The sequence below is a fragment of the Mercenaria mercenaria genome, chromosome 17 (assembly GCF_021730395.1).
Source record: "Mercenaria mercenaria strain notata chromosome 17, MADL_Memer_1, whole genome shotgun sequence".
NCBI lineage: Eukaryota > Metazoa > Mollusca > Bivalvia > Venerida > Veneridae > Mercenaria > Mercenaria mercenaria.
This window is the reverse complement of record NC_069377.1, coordinates 8,535,147-8,553,593: the sequence shown is the minus strand read 5'-3', so window position 1 is coordinate 8,553,593 and position 18,447 is coordinate 8,535,147. Positions and strand designations below refer to the sequence as shown.

Genomic DNA, 18,447 nt, shown 5'->3' with positions numbered 1-18,447 from the left:
TTTTCAATCCGATCCCAGTCTCAGTTCCCATCTGTTTTTCTGTAGAAATCGAATTCAGGAGTAAATACCTGAAGCATACTACAATTTTTTTGTGTCTATGTTTGTTTTCATCTGACATGGGACAGAATAAAGTATGCCCAGTTCAAATCCGTAATACTTAGTTTCCTGGTTTTTATATGCCCTTATATTATGTGGACTATCTAAACAAAGACAAGAGCTTTGATAAGATCTCTCCTTTCTGTAATAAAGTCGCTCATAAATTCTGGAGACAAGTCAATCTATCATAAACTTTACTTTCTTAAAACTCCATTAAGGTGTTTCAAGCCGCGATAAAAACCAGTCTTTATCTTCCGTAAGTGGGACCACTTGTCCAGTCACAGATGAAAGGGGCTGGCCCCTTTGACTCCTTGGACCCCAGGTGCAGTGTGACCAGGGGCTTTTTGAGTGTTATCTCATACAGGGGCAAAATCTTTGGACAGTAATAAAAACTAACTTTGTGATTAGTTGCTACAGGGGTAATGGTCAATATAATGAAGTTTTTATACATGAATAGTGGCCCTGTCGAGAAGAACGTAAACACTTGAAATGTTTTGGCGACACATTCAAAGGGGCTATAATTGACCCAAGATTTGACAAAGACAAGTCATTATGTTCGAAACGAATGCGTATCGCTACAGACTTGTTCGGAAAAGAAAATGCACGTGCAGTTTTATCATTTCTACAACCTCGTTTGATTAATGCAAATTTTATTTTATTTTATTTATTTATTTATCTATTTTTTTTTTTGACAAACGTTAACTTGAGAAAATTGTTGCCGGTTTTACATGACTCCTTGTATAAATCGCTGGTATATAGTTTGTGCTACTTACCGGTCTAAAGTCCAACACTTTAGTTTGCAAGGCTAAAGTCAAAACTTGAAGATAAAAAAATGTGAACATTTGTTTCTGACGTGGTGTATCAAAACATGTGCTTCTTGAAAACACAACAGTTGTTCAGGTTGTGTTTACCAGGAAAGCGAAATAAATAGTTCAGCGTCCAAGTCTGTGTGACCCTGTGTTGAGCTTGTTAATAGCATACGGTCGTATCTGATACATACGACTTGTGGTTTGGTTAGTTTTAAAACTATCCATTGAAGAAAATGTTGGGTCTGCCACTTACAACCTTTTATGCTTGCATATTATGTGACAATGAATACAACGATTATACAGTAAATAGGTCGTTGGTAGCAGATATGACCCGTCGTGTATACAATTTCATAAACATCATCAGCTCGGTGAATATTTCACTATAAGGTAACAATATGGGATGAGAAATCTGTAAAACAAAATATATATATTTTTTTTCTCAAAAGTATTGTTTTTTGCTTCTAGAACGTTGATTTGTATTGTAGTACACAAGTCCATTTAAAAGTTCCCTCCAGATTGAATATGACCAACCAGAGAGCGGGTCGGATAATGATTTTGTAAGGAAAGTAAAAAAAAATATTTATATTGTTTAAAATCATTTGAAAGGTAAAATTCCATAGCAGGGTACTTCAAGTTCGTCTAGATGTAAACATTATGTTCCAGGCGTAAAAAAATTGTTTGTTTCCGGTATCCCGACCTACCCTAAATTTTTGGCCCGACCCTAAATGTTTTTATGGCCTAGGAGAATATTTTTTTTTTCAATTTTTTAACAAAAAGATGCAAAACTGCTCTTTTTATGCTTTAAACACGGTCAGTGATGTTAGAAATCAACTTACTGATGCTCTAAAGGCATAACCCCCTTATTTGTAATCATTTTTTGACAAAAAAATAATTTCCGAAAAGTCTCCCTTAATAAAAAACATTCCCCCCCCCCAAAAAATAATTTTCCGACTTACCTACCCTATTTTTTTAAGCATGTTACCGGAAACAATTATTTTTTTTATGCCCCATCCAAGCTCTCCTTCTTCAACAACCTACACCCTGATTCAGAAACACAGGTCCTGTCCTCGATGCTGGCTCGAATTGTTTTAAAATCAAAACATGTAAAAGTGCGTTTTATGACCTTTTAATATTGGATGTTGCGTGAAATAACTAAATTTATATGACATTTTGTGACATTTTTGTAGCCATATGCTAAATTTCAGACTTTTTTCATAATACAAGGGAACTAACTTTAAACATATTGTTATACTTCTTTGTTGAAGAGTTTTCCCTTCATCCTTTAACAAAAAAAAAAAAAAAAAGAAGATAGATTTCTCTATCTTATCTCTTACTCTTGGTTGAGATGAGCATAGAGTTTCTGAGAAAGTATCAGTGTCAGTATTTTTACAGATTACTTTATCTCAACAAACTATGTATCTGTTATATTAAACATGGATGGAACAATTTATCTCCAGTGGTGTCGTGCGCAGAGTTTAGGCCGATACTGCTGGACTAAGTAATTATACACAGATTAGGAGTCGGGATTTCAGTCAGCACCGAGAATCGAACCCGGGTGGCTGACCACTTCGCCAGTGACTGACAAGTCGTTTTTACTTTTAACCTTTACCCTGCTAAACTGAAAATTTACTGACTGAATAGCGAACAGTGCAGACCAGGATGTGCAGGCTGATCTTGGGCTGCGCCGGTCGCAAAAAACAAAAATCACTTGCCGCCAGCAGGCTAAAGGATAAAGTTATGTCTGGATCCATCTTCTCCCACTGACTGTTAGACCGGTCACAGTCCTTACATCACTTCTTATGACTTCCCTTCATAGTTTTTATCAGACTAATAGCTAGTCTGACTGACGGACTGACTGACTAACTGACACTGACTGACTGACTGACATACAAATAGAGGAGATATGCTATCTATTCAGTGCAAATTTTATAGACTCGCATCATAAATCCTATTACTTTTCTGCCCCTACCCCGCTCTCAAATGGTTGACTTTAGTGGTCAAAGCTTTTTTTGATAGTGTAAAGAAATGTTCGATTTACGGATGTAAGAGCTAACTCTTCAAGAACCTATGCCAATCTACCTCTAAAAGGTCCATTGATGGCTGCATTTGATTTAGCATGGAAAACTGAGTCTGGAAAAATGTGTAAAGTTCTATCTACGTTCAGTTATAGAATCTAGTCAATATTTGTGAAAGATTCTGAAAGGAAAAAAAAAGAATGAGTATCCATAAAAAAAGTCTTTTTCAGGATGAGGCTAACAAATTATCCATGCCAAATTTTAAAATCTGAGCGTTTTCGGCTACACTTAGCCTACATCAAATCAAAATCAATATTCAAATTATTTGTAGTCATTGGAAACATAAGGTTATGCATAGCTTTTGACCTACATTTTGATCGACACGTAATATTATGTTTGTTTGTGTACTTTTAGCTTCGCCAAAGAGCCGCGATTAAATTAATTACGGTACTGCATCCCTGTCCCAGCAGGTGGTCGATGTCCTGCTAGATATAATGTGTTAAGTAGGGCACTGCGCAGTGGATTGTGGAACTTAATAAAAACTTTTACTGAATCGGGATTGAATATTGCATTTCTTCTGAACAAAAAAATGCTAATTCGCTTTAGGTTATGGATGCAAGAGTAGGGTGACCGCAAAGGACTTACTGGAATACCTGTACATGTATATAAAACGGTAGGGAAATATTTGTTTGTTTTTTTTCAGAAAGAGAGGGTGATTACGAAAGAGAGTTGTATGTGTAATGGGCTCGTATGACTGTCGTACGCACATAGAGTGTGGGATTTATCTGGTCACAGATCCTGGAACTGGGAATTTCTGAGATACTCTTGACGTTTTGGGACAGCGTGATAACTTTCGAGGATGACAACTCGTAAAATAAGCCATCCCGATAAGCAAAATGAGTAAGGCGAGAGTGTCACTATCAGTTATTACACACAGGGCAAGAGCTAATAATAAGCCATCGGTGCCTCTAGTCGTCTGTCTGTGGCCGTACTGGTAGAGGATGAATTTGGCGCCCTAACCTGGTATGAAAGTTGGCAAGATAGCAAAATAGATCTAGTATACAACATTTTAATAGTTCATGAATGTGATCGTTGATTTTAAAAATGTAAGGCTTAACTCTAAAAACGCATAGCTCTACTATTTATATTAGTTCGTGTCGAGTTATTGGAATAGAATTTTTTAAAAAAATCTGTCAGAAATGAAAAAGTAACGCCCAACGTGGGGCTCGAACCCACGACCCCGAGATTAAGAGTCTCGTGCTCTACCGACTGAGCTAGCCGGGCTGTTACGTTAGTTATGTATGAATTTTAATTTATATCTAGACCTAGATTTTGTAATGAGTGAATAGTTCATTTATTGTTGTTTTTTTTTAATTTCATATGCACTTGTAAAATACTTGTATGCTTTTTCTCAACGCTTAAAGATCATTCTCAAACACTTAAAAGATCGTTTTATTTCATGTGGAACGTGGTATGAGTCATCCACGAAAATTAACAAAGAATCTATCCTTTCATTTTCAGTGCAAAACCAAAAGGAAGTGAAGTCTACACCCAGAAAAATTCAATCTAAATAGAATGTCTGATGACCAGAGTCTAGTTTGGGGAGTGAAAAATGGAGAAGTTGAAGTAGTTACAAGAGGAATAAAAGATATGGTAAATTTCAACTGCAGCTGATTAAGTTAGATTAGTCTTGGGCAATGTTCAGCTGCTCCAGATAATGGGTGGGGTACTGGATAAAAAGGGTTTTCTTGATTATTAACTTACTTGAATGAGAGAACGTGCAAAGATCAACAATCTGAACAAAAAGGTCAATCTGGGTTTGAAATAGACACTATGAATTGATACTTAAGGTATAGGTCCATGTTTCGGGGAGAAAAGTTCAAATGTCATCAAATCATAGAAAGAAAGCATTGTCAGGGTTTTTTCTAGCTAATTTGGGAATATAACCTATACCCCCAAAATTGGGAATTTTGACGCGTAAATGTTCCAAACTGGGAAATATTTAGTCCCATAGGATATAGCAAGGATGTGTTTAAGCACTTTCTCATACATTTGTTTCACTTTGTACAACCTCTTTAACATACTTCCATTACAAAATTGTCCATAATTTGGTCAATGTTTGTGCAATTTTGATGAATTTTTTTTTCAGAATGTAGATTGGGAATTTTTGTACTCATTTTGGGAAAAATACATACTTTTTGGCATTGGGAATATAGCCAAATAGCGGCTATAAAAACGGCCGAAAAAAAAACCCTGATTGTTTTACATGAAAATTTAACAGCATATAAAACATTTATATTATTCTACAAATCCATTGTCAATTTACTCATATATATATTGAATTCCGGAAAGGGACTGCATGAATTTACGGGGCCACACTTCTGGCAGTTCAGCGCCTTTAAAAACACCATTTTTTAAAAGCTGTACATTACATGTCTTCGTTTTGATACATTTGCAACATCGTGCGAGTGTTTAAACTTTACATAACTAGGTAAAACATCGTTTTTCACGATTGTTTACATTTATTTCTTTACAAATGGCATTCTTATTTAAAGGGGGACAACTCGTTTAGAATATTTTAAGTATCGAACTCTGTGGGACAGAACAGTAAAACATGTATTGACAGATAAGTTGTGTGTCAAGAATAATGATGCTGTTCATTTACTAAAAAAATTGTTGTTTTGTGATATACTGCTAAACCTTATAGTTTTGGCAGCAGACATTGGGGTCTGGCCTTGTTGACCAAGACTGCTTCTCCTCTGCCCCTGCCAACTGTCATCTGATATCTGATAGCTGTCAGGGCTTTCGGTAGGTTCTGAAACTCAAGAGTCATTGACTCTTCAGCCTAAATTTTCAAGGGTCAAAATCAGATTTTCAAGAGTCAAGATCAGCTTTTCAGGGGTCAAGGTACATGTATACTGTTGGGCGTAAAAAAAAAAATGTTTGTTTCCGGTATCCCGACCTACCCTAAATTTTTGGCCCGGCCCTAAATGTTTTTATGGCCTTGGAGAATATTTTTTTCAACTTTTTAACAAAAAGATGCAAAACTGCACATTTTATGCTTTAAACATGGCCAGTGATGTTAGAAATCAACTTACTGATGCTCTAAAGGCATAACCCGCTTATTTGTAATCATTTTTTGACATAAAAATAATTTCCGAAAAGTCTCCCTTAATAAAAAAAAAAGGGGCCTCCGTGGCCGAGTGGTTAGAGTCGTTGACTTCAAACCATTTGCCCTTCATCGATGTGGGTTCGAAACCTCATTTGGGGCGTAGAATTCTTCACGTGAGGAAGCCATCCAGCTGGCTTACGGAAGGTCGGTGGTTCTACCCAGGTGCCCGCTCGTGATGAAATTATGCACGGAGGGGCACCTGGGGTCTTCCTCCACCATTAAAGCTGGAAAGTCGCCATATGACCTAAAATTGTGTCGGTGCGACGTTAAACCCAACAAAATAAATAAATAAATAATAAAAAAAACTTCCAAAAAAAAAAAAAAAATGTTCCGACCTACCTATCCTAATTTTTTTGAGCATGTTACCAGATACAAAGATTTTTTTTTTTAGGATGATTCTCACTCGAGTATTATGCGACTAAATTAACGTGAGCTGGTATTGTTCATGAGACGCTTTGTGGTACTTATGAAGCTGCAGAGCGTCTTGTACAATAAATAAGGCCATTCACTGTAAGGGTCGTCTTTCTTTCTTTAGAGTAGTAGTTCAGCATTGAATGAATATATTCCAGTGTTCATTGCGATTTCTTGTCTCAACCTCTCCCTTACTTCTTCATGTAGGACAGTCTTCAAGATAATGTTGGACTGTTTCAGCACCATGTCCACATGCGCGCAACGGTGATTCTGCTAATCCGATCCTATACTTATAACCATTTAGCATACAGTATCCGGTTCTCAGTTGATGACTGACACGCTTCGAAATTGGTGTTTGGGGGAACCTTGAGTTTGAGCCCAACATCAGGCCTGTATTGGTGGAGATGCCTTCCGGTGTCTGTGACCTTCTTTTACATTTCTCAAGCTACAACCTTCAAATTTGGACCACTTGCATAGTTTTGTGTACCGAAATGAACTTAAACTTTGACCTTAAGATTGACCTAGTGACCTACTTTCACATTTTTGTAGCTACAGGCTTCAAATTTAGACCACATGCATAGGATTGTGTACCAAAACAAACTTTGACCTTGACATTGACCTAGTGACCTTCTTTCACATTTTTGAAGGTACAGGCTTCAAATTTGGACCACATGCATAGATTTGTATTCTGAAGTGAAATTTGACCTTGATTTTGACCTAGTGTCTTACTTACACATTTCTCAAGCTACAGCCTTCAAACTTGGACTGCTTGCATAGTTTTGTGTACCAAATTAAACTTTGACCTTAAGATTGACCTAGTGATCTACTTTCAAATTTCTCAAGCTACAGCCTTCAAACTTGATGCACATGCATAGTTTTGTGTACAAAGAACTTTGTCCTTGAAATTGATCTAGTGACCTTCTTTCACATTTCTCAAGCTACAGCTTTCGAATTTAGATCACATGCACAGTGTTGTGTATGGAAATGAAATTTGACCTTGAGCTAGTCAATAAGTCTCGAAATTTGGAACACTCAAAAATGGAACATCGGTGGGCGCCAAGATCACTCTGTGATCTCTTGTATTTTCTGCAACATTGGGACCATGGGATAAATGATAATTTCATACATTTACAGTGTTCCCAGAAACCCTGAAATAGGAGTTTTTCACCCCCAGAATGGTACTTTGCACCACTCAGTTTTGGAGACAGCTGTTATATATCTCTAAGACTCTTAGTGAGGGGGTGCAAAAGTGCAAGAAAAACTCAGTTTTCACCCCCAACTTTAAATGCCAGTGGGAACACTGATTTCGGTACAATTATAAGATATAATCTATGATATCTGAAAATAAAGTAATAATTATTGTGCGTGACAAATTACGTCTGCAGTGTTATACAAAATGTCCTATTTAAAAGCTTTTAGGCTTGAAAATGTCTCTTTGCCGATTTCTCAACCAACATTTTATCAGTTTTTGACATTGTATTATAATTTTATTATAGAAATTTGCCCCTTTAAACCATTAGCATAGACGGCGTATGATAGTAATATTTCACATGGTCAGGATTATTACAAAATAAGCAATCAAATAGTAGGATAATGAACTTAATTGCAAAACTATACTTAAATTTTTATAAAACTACAAAGACAATTGGTGCATTTCAATGCACGTTAAATCAACTAATTATATAAATCAGTACACATAATGCCTAGATAAGGAACATGTTCGCTATATGTTTATAACAAGCTCAGGGTATAACGAACACATGTCCCGATGAGTTTGTTTTAACCGTAGTTTACTGTACTTCAAACAAAATATGAAGCAAGCACTTCTTGTTGCAACCAAATAAATTAGCCAGTTTACCGTGAAATCACTAATTTTCGTGGATTTCGTGGTTGAGTCAATCCACGAAATTTAATCCCAACGAACAAGTAAAATTCCCATTCGTTTTATGTTTAAAAGTTGAAATCCACAAATTCATATCTCCACGAAATTACCGTTTTGAACAAAACCACGAAATTTCATGCACACGAAATTAAATGATTTTACAGTAATTGTGTATGGATGCCAGATTTTCACTATGCAGCTGCGTATCTGCCTAAAGGCAGCTAGGCACCTTGCTCTTTTTAACTTCAAAGGTGGCGTAAATGTTCCTTAAATCTTTTTATGTTTTAATCATTAGCCATATAAAGTGATTAATGATTTAAAAATGTATCTTTATATTGAATATACTAGTAATTTCTTCAGATTCAGAGTACAAAGTGTACTTTGAAAGTTGTATCAAAGTTATCTCTATAAAATTTACAAATTTGAATTGCCTTCTTCTTGGTCCTAGACCTGTCCTTTTTGTCTAGTGGTAACACACTTGACTGTCAATCCAGAAGTCAGGGGTTGGGTTGGGTCAAGGCCCAAAGATTTGTTTATCTGTGACACATTAGCTCACCTATTGTATGCTCAACACCGAACTGATTGGAGTTAATGTTTCAAGCATCTCAGTCGAGGATTTTGGTTGTTCCGCTATTTGTTGTCCAGTAGTCCTTAAATTTTTAAACAAACACTTATAGTATAATATAGCAAAAGTGTTATGTTTTCTTTTCAGAAAGATGTTAATAAGGAAATACTGAATGGTAGAAATGCTCTCCACTTTGCGGCTGATTATGGTCAGACAGATGTTATAAAGTGCTTGATAGACGCGGGTGCAGATGTAAATGTAAGAGACACTTTTAGCTTTCAAGTTATCTATTAACCCTTACCATGCTAAATTTCTATAATGGACTGGTCCATCTTCCAATATGGGCAGTACCATTTATCATTTGAAGGGGTGTTTACTAAACATTTACTGACTGAATAGCGAACAGTGCAGACCATGATCAGACTGCACGGATGTGCAGGCTGATCTTGGTCTGCACTGGTCGCAAAGGCAGAATCACTTGCCGCCAGCAGGCTAAGGGTTAACCTATAGCCTGCTGGCGGCAAGTGATTTTGGCTCTTTGTGACCAGTGCAGACCAAGCACTGTTTGCTATTCTGTCAGTAAATTTTAAGCGAACACCCCTTTGAATAATAAATGGTACTGCCCAAATTGAATGATAGACAAGTCCATTTTAAAACTTTAGCAGGGTAAAGGTTAAACTTGTTTATATACACAGTTCTGTATAAATGTTATTAATTACAAGACATCATTGAATATCAAAAGTAAGCCAGTGCGTTATTTGAATGTGTATTTTTGTACAGTGTATAATGTGATTTGGCCTGTCATTTTGTATGTACATCTGTTAGCAATTTAGTTTCAGCTCAATATTTTAAAAATGCTTTAACTTATGATCCTCAAACTTGAATGCTGCTTATGGGCAGTGCTTGTCCCCTACTGATTTTTAGGTCAGTAGGTAAAAGTTGAAGGTCACAGTGACTATTAATACCAAGATTGTTTCTGCTGAATATTTTGAGAATGCCTTGACCTAAAATCCTCAAACTTGGTAGGCAGTTTGCTTGTGGGTAGTGGACTGACCATTAGGTTGCAGTCATTGTTATCACTAACATCTTTCCTGCTCATTATCTTGAGAACCCATGTACCTACAGTTTTGGCACATTGTTTTTTGAGCAGTGGATGATGCCTGTTAATTTAATGGGCATAGTTCTACCCAAGCGCCCACATTGCCTGGTCTGCCTCCACCAGCAAAAGCTGGAAACTTGCCATATGACATAAAATTTTGTAGACCACCTACAAGAAAAATAAAATTGTATGATAGCCAGAATACATTGTGTGAAACCAGGCCTCAGTGATAAATGATCTAAAACTCATTCTGCTGTTTCAGAAACCAGATAAATATGGAATTTCACCTCTTTTAGCAGCAATATACGAAGGTCATACAGATGCTGCAAAGTTGTTATTAGAAAATGTAAGTATTATGAGTTACTATAGATTGGGTAATATTCACAGTGGTTTTATTTCTGCTAACATTCACTTATATTGTCACTCACAAATTTAATCAAATTATTCACGAATACTAAATTTGAGCCGCACCATGAGAAAACCAACATAGTGCATTTGGGACCAGCATGGATCCAGACTTGATCCATGCTGGTCGCAAATGCATTAAGTTGGTTTTCTCATGGTGTGGCTCATTTATCTGCAATGTCAACTCAGACACAAACAGTCATAATTCACAAATTCACGAATTCTCAACACATGGAATAAGGTAGCTAACAATGAAATGTTAAAAGCACCAGATGTAGAGTATAATCCTTTGTGATTACAGACTGATATTGGCTTTCCTTAATAATAATGAAGTTATAACATGGCTGTCAGTTCCTTTACCAAAGTTTCTTTGTTCCAAACCTGTACTGTCACAAAGGTGAAATATGAATGACCTCTGATTGTGTTTGAATGCACCCGACTGGAGAAACAAAATCTTGATTTTGTGACTGATAATTTTGGACTTTACTAAACAGACTGACACAGTCTGATAGTCAAGAGAGTGGGAGTCCTTTGGTGGCTTAGCTGATGGCCATTCATCCAAGAGGTCATACGTTCAAACCGAGCCAGGGTTGTGATTGAATCATCTGGTTAAACACCAAGAAAGTTAAAACGAGAGAAAACCTTTTTATTGGCATCAGCTTGAAATTCGTTTTTTCTAAGTTGTGTCTTAACTGTGGTGTATATTAGTTAAGGCTTAGTGATCAGTACCTCATCACAGTGAACAATAGTACTGGAGTGAGTGACGCAGGGACATTATATCTTTCTGATAATAATAAAATCAGCAGGAAGATGCTTTTGAAGCATAAGATGCAACCAAGCAAAATAATAGCAGACTAAGTTTGATTGAGTCTTTTCAAGACAAGTAATGGAAAGTGTATCTCATGCCCCCTAGCACCAGCTGTTTTCGATATAAAAATTATACAGAAGGATATTGTGAAATCATTAATATTCGTGGGAGACTAATTTTCGTGGTTGAGCCCTTCCACAAAAATTTAATCCCAATGAACAAGTAAAATTCCCATTCATTTATGTTCAGAAGTTGAAATCCATGAATTCATATCCCCATGAAATTGCCGTTTTGACTAAAACCACGAAATTTCATGCCCATGAAATTAAATGATTTTACAGTATGTTAAATTCGGAATTTAGGATATCATTCAAAATACTTTTTGTATTGAAATTTACATCTAGACAGACTGAATCTTTGCTATTTTTCACGTAAAGATGGGGAATGCATCTGTTTCAGGTCAGCTGACACTAGTTGTATAATTATTCCAGAAAAACTGACTTCCATGAAGCTACATGTATATATATACGATTACATGTATTAATAAAGATGCAACGTAGAAAGTCTACATTTAATGTTTTCTTACGGACTTTCAGGGTGCTAATAAAGATGGTGAGGCTCCAGATGGACAAAAATACATTGAATGTGCGGAAACAGACGATATGAAAGCTTTGTTGAAAAAATAACATGACATATGGTGCTTTAAATCCAGAATGAAATAGTTTTGTTTTGTTTTTGGTAGCCAAGGATGTTAAATTATTGTGAGACTGTGTGTGGAAAATTGAACTGAAATTCCAGGAACATGAAGCTGTGCTTGATGCGTTTTTTTAAAAGACAAAGAAATTCTCATGATATGCTTTGTATTGAGAGTAGTTTTGATTAAAGAAATATGATTTTAGTGTCAGAATGTCAGACATGCCCATGAATCAAGTAATTTGAAAAATCATAATGGTTGAATATACTCTTCAGTAATCATGCGAATGTTATAAATAATTCCATGTTCAAAGTTTTAAGATCTTTTATGACAAATGCTTCTCGGAGGCTTATTATTATAAAATTCATGGTTTTAAGTATAGCTTAAATTGAGCAATACTGATTCTGAAGTAGTAATGACTCTTTGCATTCAGAGTAATTTCTCTCATGCAAGTACTTGTCATACTTGGGTTGATCAAAAGTAATGTCAACATGTGTCATGAAAAGAAAAATCTTTAAAAATTCACATCCAAGTACCTTGATCTATTTGCAATATTTTCCAAACAAAAATAATCATAAAAATATTACGCATTCTTATCAAGATAACTTCTATTGAAAGCATTGTTAACAGTGAACACTGCGTCGCTGACGTTATTGATGTCAAAAATCAACATTTTTGTCACTAAACAGTAACAATTGTTAGCATTATTTCACAAACTTAAACCTGCAATAACAGCATTAAAGTTTTATCAGCATATGGCATAGAGCCGTTACTTCGCATCATTAGAAAATAATTTTGTACATTATTTTGATGTTAATTGATGATTTGTTATACTGTGAAGTCATTAGTATTCGTGGGGGACTAATTTTCGTAGATTTCGCGGTTGAGTCAATCCACGAAATTTAATCCCAACGAACAAGTAAAATTTCCATTCATTTTATGTTCAAAAGTCGAAATCTGCGAATTCATATCCCCACGAAATTACCATTTTGACCCAAACCACGAAATTTCATGCCCACAAAATTAAATGATTTTACAGTATTGTGAATTAGCATAGTGGTATCCATGTATTTGAAACTTAAAAACTGTCTACAGTAATATTTACTCATGAAATCAGGATTGAATGAATGTACATCTTCATATTATTTCATTAAAAATAAACAATGAATAATTTCACCTCTGGTGCAGTGACATTACTTCTGGATCAACCCACGCAGTTGTCTTGTTTGAGCATGTCGAAGAAGTAATAATCTTATTCGAACTTTAGCATTAGGCTTTTCAGTTCTGTTTTTGTAGAAGATAAGTTTTGCAATGCTTTGTAGAATTTAATATTACATTGTATTTTAAGATTTCTGTGAAATCGTTGTATTAGTTTATGTTTAAGTGTGTTTGTTAAAATATTTTTTGCATGCATGTAAGATAAAGATTAGATATGAAGTATATACATAGGACTGAACAGTAATATTTAAACATCAGCGGGGTTGTAATTTCATACTTGTGCGGGTACTAGTAAGATATTAAATTTATTTCAATAAAGGTCTTGAGATGACAATATAAGAACATTGCAAGCAGTTCTCAAAATAATGCATAACACGATCAGCTGTGTCTGTAAATTCAAACCTACACATTTTATATGCATATGTTTATCTGTAACATGTGATTCTATTAGTTAATTGACAATTTTAACTTGCATTTGTATGTACATGTATAGGCATTCACTACACATACGTATATGCATGAAGTCGCAGCCTCTCTGTTACCACGTCGTTGAGCACTTTACATGATTTTAAATGTCTAGAACTATTGCATATATACTGTAGGAACATTTATTTATATTCAGTCATCTTTCAAGTTTGTTTAATTCTATCATTTAATCAAGTACTCGCATTTAATACTTAAAATTTGTGAAAATAATGTTTAACTATTATATGATACATATCACTTAAAGTTATAAAGTGGACAATCTTTGTTTGACTCGTAAATATTTGATGCTTACTGTTTGAATCAATTATTTTGCAACGAGGAATTTTCTTTATTTGTGATTTATTTTGCAAGTATTTTGCAAGTATCTATTCATTTTAAAGGTCTTCAAGGGTGATAATAAGGTTTTTATGATTTTTAGCTCGACTATTCTACTCTCCCTGGCGTCGGTGTCGGCGTCACACCTTGGTTAAGTTTTTGCATGCAAGTACATACAGCTATCATTTAAAGGCATATAGCTTTGAAATGGGCAAAATAACAAGTTTAAAAAAAAATAATTTTTCAAACAAAAATTTTACACTGTACAGAAAAGGTGGATAAAACAGTAGACATAGTTTTTCCATATTTCCAGTTTAAGCGAATGCTGATATTAGGTTAGTAGTTGGTTACTAAGGATGATTTGCCTTGCCGAATTGAAAGGGGTAGGTCACCAGGTTGATGTCAGATTTTTCAAAATTGCGAAAGTATTATATATGGTGTATAGGTAATTATAAATGAGAAGTAAAATCAAAGTGATTGCGAGAGCAAGGAAGTATTTCATAATATTTACATTTTATATTATATACACATGTGTTGTACAGAAAAAAACTGTTAATTTTCATATAAACATTGGTGCAATTATATCAAGGCTGGCCTTTTCTGCAATATTGTATGTGCGATCTGATGTCATGCACAAAAAAAAGAACATGAACAAAATGGTGTTGTATGAAGAAATTTTTCAAAATAGGACAACAAGCATTAAATTATAGCTAAAACTCATTTTATTACAGTAAAGATCAAAATTGAATCAACACAACTGATACTTTTTCTGGATTTAAGGCTATTCTAAATTGAAATGAGGAACGGTCTTAATCCGACGGCTGATTACAAAGTAATGCAAGTAGGTGCTGATCTATTTAGATTTAAAAGATCGAGGACCTTGGAAAGAAAAATTATTTTTACAGCAAGCAACTGTAAAACTGTAAATATATGGATTGAATGTTATTTGCGCGTTTAGACTGGTATAAACTACATTTAAGTACTTCTTGCAAGTCATTCAGGAATTACTGCCGTGACTTGTGGCTTTGTAAATTATACTAAATAGGTTAAAAGTGGTTTGTACCAGTCAAAAAGTACAAATTTTAACCTTTAGCCTGCTAAATTTCTAAAATGGACTGGTCCATCTTTCAATTTGGGAAATACCATTTATTATTTGTAGGGGTGTTGACTGAAAATTTACTTACTGAATAGCGAACAGTACAGACTATGATCAGCCTGCACATGATCTTGGTCTGCACTGGTGGCAGAGGCAGAATCACTTGCCGCCAGTAGGCTAAAAGTTAATTAAAGCAGTTGGTAAAACGTGTCGGACACAAAGTAAAATGCTGCTGAAAGGTGATGGCAATGTAGCTGTTCTTTATGGCTTACTTTCAAATATAACGCAATAAAGGATTTAGATTTACTATTTTCAATATTTTGTAGACGAGATAAAACTGATATTGTGATTCATTCGTTCTCTAAACTGCTTAATGATATGTGAAACTTTGTGAAAGCAACGTTGTTTTATCAAACGGGTATTTTAAGATAAAGGTTATTGTCATTGAAACAAGAATGTTTGGTATGTTGTTTGATTTAACATCTTGTAATTGTTTCGGCTTTATTTTCAATGATTTAAGTGGCTGCAGATTTGTATATTTGCTCAGTGGATAGTTCAGAAATGTATACAATTAATTGTTATGTGGCATTATGATAGAATGTATACATTGTGATTTATTAGTACATTATAAACATGAGTACAGCTTTTGAATAATTATAACTTCCAAACTTTGTTAAAACAAACATTTATCGAAAAGACATGAAACCCGGCCCGTATGAATACCAAATTACAATAACACAGATTAGGTAAGATATTCGCCTTTTATAATTGATAAACCTTTGAAATTCATTGTACATAAGCTGTGAGTTTTTATGGGTGATATACTGTTTATTTAACACATTTTGTAAAAATTTCTCAGAGAAATTATTATATACATTTGTTAAATCATAAATGAAAGCTGAAAATTTAGCAAATAAATCTTTTTATCAAGTTTTCTAGTAACATGTATAATATTCTTTGTAAGTTTGTAAAGCTTTCCAGTATAAATAAACTATTCACTTCTTTAGACTGTGAATATAAATATTGTAAGAAATCATGATGTGACATTGAAACCATTTGTGGAGCCTGTAAGAGCACATTTTAGAATTATAAAATTTTGCTGCGTGCTTTTTAGGTTTAAAATATTATTTTAGCTCACCTGTCAGAAAGTTACAAGGTGAGCTTTTGTGATCGCGCAGCGTCCGTCGTCCGTGCGTGCGTGTGACCACTCTAGAGGTCACATTTTTCATGGGGTCGTTATGAAAATTGGTCAGAATGTTCACCTTGATGATATCTAGGTCAAGTTCGAAACTGGGTCAAGTGCGGTCAAAAACTAGGTCAGTAGGTCTAAAAATAGAAAAACCTTGAGACCTCTCTAGAGGCCATATATTTCAAAAGATCTTCATGAAAATTGGTCAGAATATTCACCTTGATGATATCTAGGTCAGGTTCGAAACTGGGTCACGTGCGATCAAAAACTAGGTCAGTAGGTCTAAAAATAGAAAAACCTTGAGACCTCTCTAGAGGCCATGTATTTCAAAAGATCTTCATGAAAATTGGTCAGAATATTCACCTTGATGATACCTAGGTCAGGTTTGAAACTGTGTCACGTGCGGTCAAAAACTAGGTCAGTAGGTCTAAAAATAGAAAACCTTGTGACCTCTCTAGAGGCAATATTTTTCAATGGATCTTCATGAAAATTGATGAGAATGTTCATCTTGATGATATCTAGGTCAAGTTCGAAACTGGGTCATGTGCGATCAAAAACAGGTCAGTAGGTCTAAAAATAGAAAAACCTTGTGACCTCTCTAGAGGCCATACTTATGAATGGATCTTCATAAAAATTGGTCAGAATGTTCATCTTGATGATATCTAGGTCAGTTACGAAAGTGAGTCACGTGCCTTCAAAAAGTAGGTCAGTAGGTCAAATAATGAAAAAACGTTTTGACCTCTCTAGAGGCCATGTTTTTCATGGGATCTGTATGAAAGTTGGTCTGAGTGTTTATCTTGATGATATATAGGTCAGGTTTAAAACTGGGTCAACTGCGGTCAAAAACTAGGTCAGTAGGTCTTAAAATAGAAAAACCTTGTGACCTCTCTAGAGGCCATACCCTTGAATGGATCTTCATGAAAATTGGTCAGAATGTTCACCTTGATGATATCTAGGTCAATTTTGAAACTGGGTCACGTGCCATCAAAAACTAGGTCAGTAGGTCAAATAATGAAAAAACCTTGTGACCTCTCTAGAGGCCATACTTTTCATGGGATCTGTATGAAAGTTGGTCTGAATGTTCATCTTGATGATATCTAGGTCAGGTTTGAAACTGGGTCAAATGCGGTCAAAAACTAGGTCAGTAGGTCTAAAATTAGAAAAATCTTTTGACCTCTCTAGAGGCCATATTTTTCAATGGATCTTCATGAAAATTGGTCTGAATGTTCACCTTGATGATATCTAGGTCAGTTTCGAAACTGGGTCACGTGCAGTCAAAAACTAGGCCAGTAGATATAAAAATAGAAAAACCTTGTGACCTCTCTAGAGGCCATATTTTTCATGAGATCTTCATGAAAATTAGTGAGAATGTTCACCTTGATGATATCTAGGTCAAGTTCAAAACAGGGTCACATACCTTCGAAAACTAGGTCAATAGGCCAGTAGATATAAAAATAGAAAAACCTTGTGACCTCTCTAGAGGCCATATTTTTCAATGGATCTTCATGAAAATTGGTCAGAATTTTTATCTTGATGATATCTAGGTCAAGTTCAAAACTGGGTCACATGAGCTCAAAAACTTGGTCACTATGTCAAATAATAGAAAAAACGACGTCATACTCAAAACTTGGTCATGTGGGAACAGGTGAGCGATTCAAGACCATCATGGTCCTCTTGTTTAGGTTTAAAACTAGAACATAAACTGCAAAAAATTTTCACACCTTGTTCTTTATGAAGTTAAGAATGTAAGCATTCCAGTCTAATAAAATTATTTACAGAGTAACAATTATAAAACGGCTGTTTTCCACATTATCTGTATCATTGTTTTGTACACAAGTGCTGTGAGATTTGTGCAATGTTTTATATATGAATGTGTCATATTATTGTATCACAAATTCATTGTTTACATCTAAATAAAATGCTATTGATGTAAATTGTGTGTTGTATTAAATAAAATGGAATGTGAAGGTGTTGGCCAACATACTAAAAAATGATTTATTTGCCTCTGACAATGCCAACCTAACCAGCATTGTCTCTGACATAGAAATTTGCACACCTATAGAGTGTAGGGTATTGATAGCCTGACCTTGGACTACTTGTAATCATTTGGTTTTTATACACCTGTGATGAAAAAGCTTTTTCTGCCCCTCAACATTTTTTGTTTCGGTTTACACTAAGTCAGAAAGT

The 18,447-nt window shown here is 35.0% G+C and overlaps 1 protein-coding gene and 1 non-coding gene across 2 annotated transcripts; one reads left to right on the top strand and one right to left on the bottom strand.

The window, feature by feature from the left end:
* Nucleotides 1-4,131: 4,131 nt before the first annotated feature.
* On the bottom strand, nt 4,132-4,204 carry Trnak-cuu (transfer RNA lysine (anticodon CUU)). Its single transcript has one exon. It is a non-coding gene; the product is annotated as a tRNA-Lys (tRNA).
* Nucleotides 4,205-4,411: 207 nt separating this feature from the next.
* LOC128550267 (myotrophin-like) lies at nt 4,412-18,194 on the top strand. Its single transcript, XM_053528948.1, has 4 exons — nt 4,412-4,573; nt 9,098-9,208; nt 10,312-10,395; nt 11,859-18,194. Exons 1-4 carry the CDS (start codon nt 4,496-4,498, stop codon nt 11,946-11,948), a joined length of 363 nt encoding a protein of 120 aa, XP_053384923.1. The 5' UTR covers nt 4,412-4,495; the 3' UTR covers nt 11,949-18,194.
* Nucleotides 18,195-18,447: the final 253 nt, after the last annotated feature.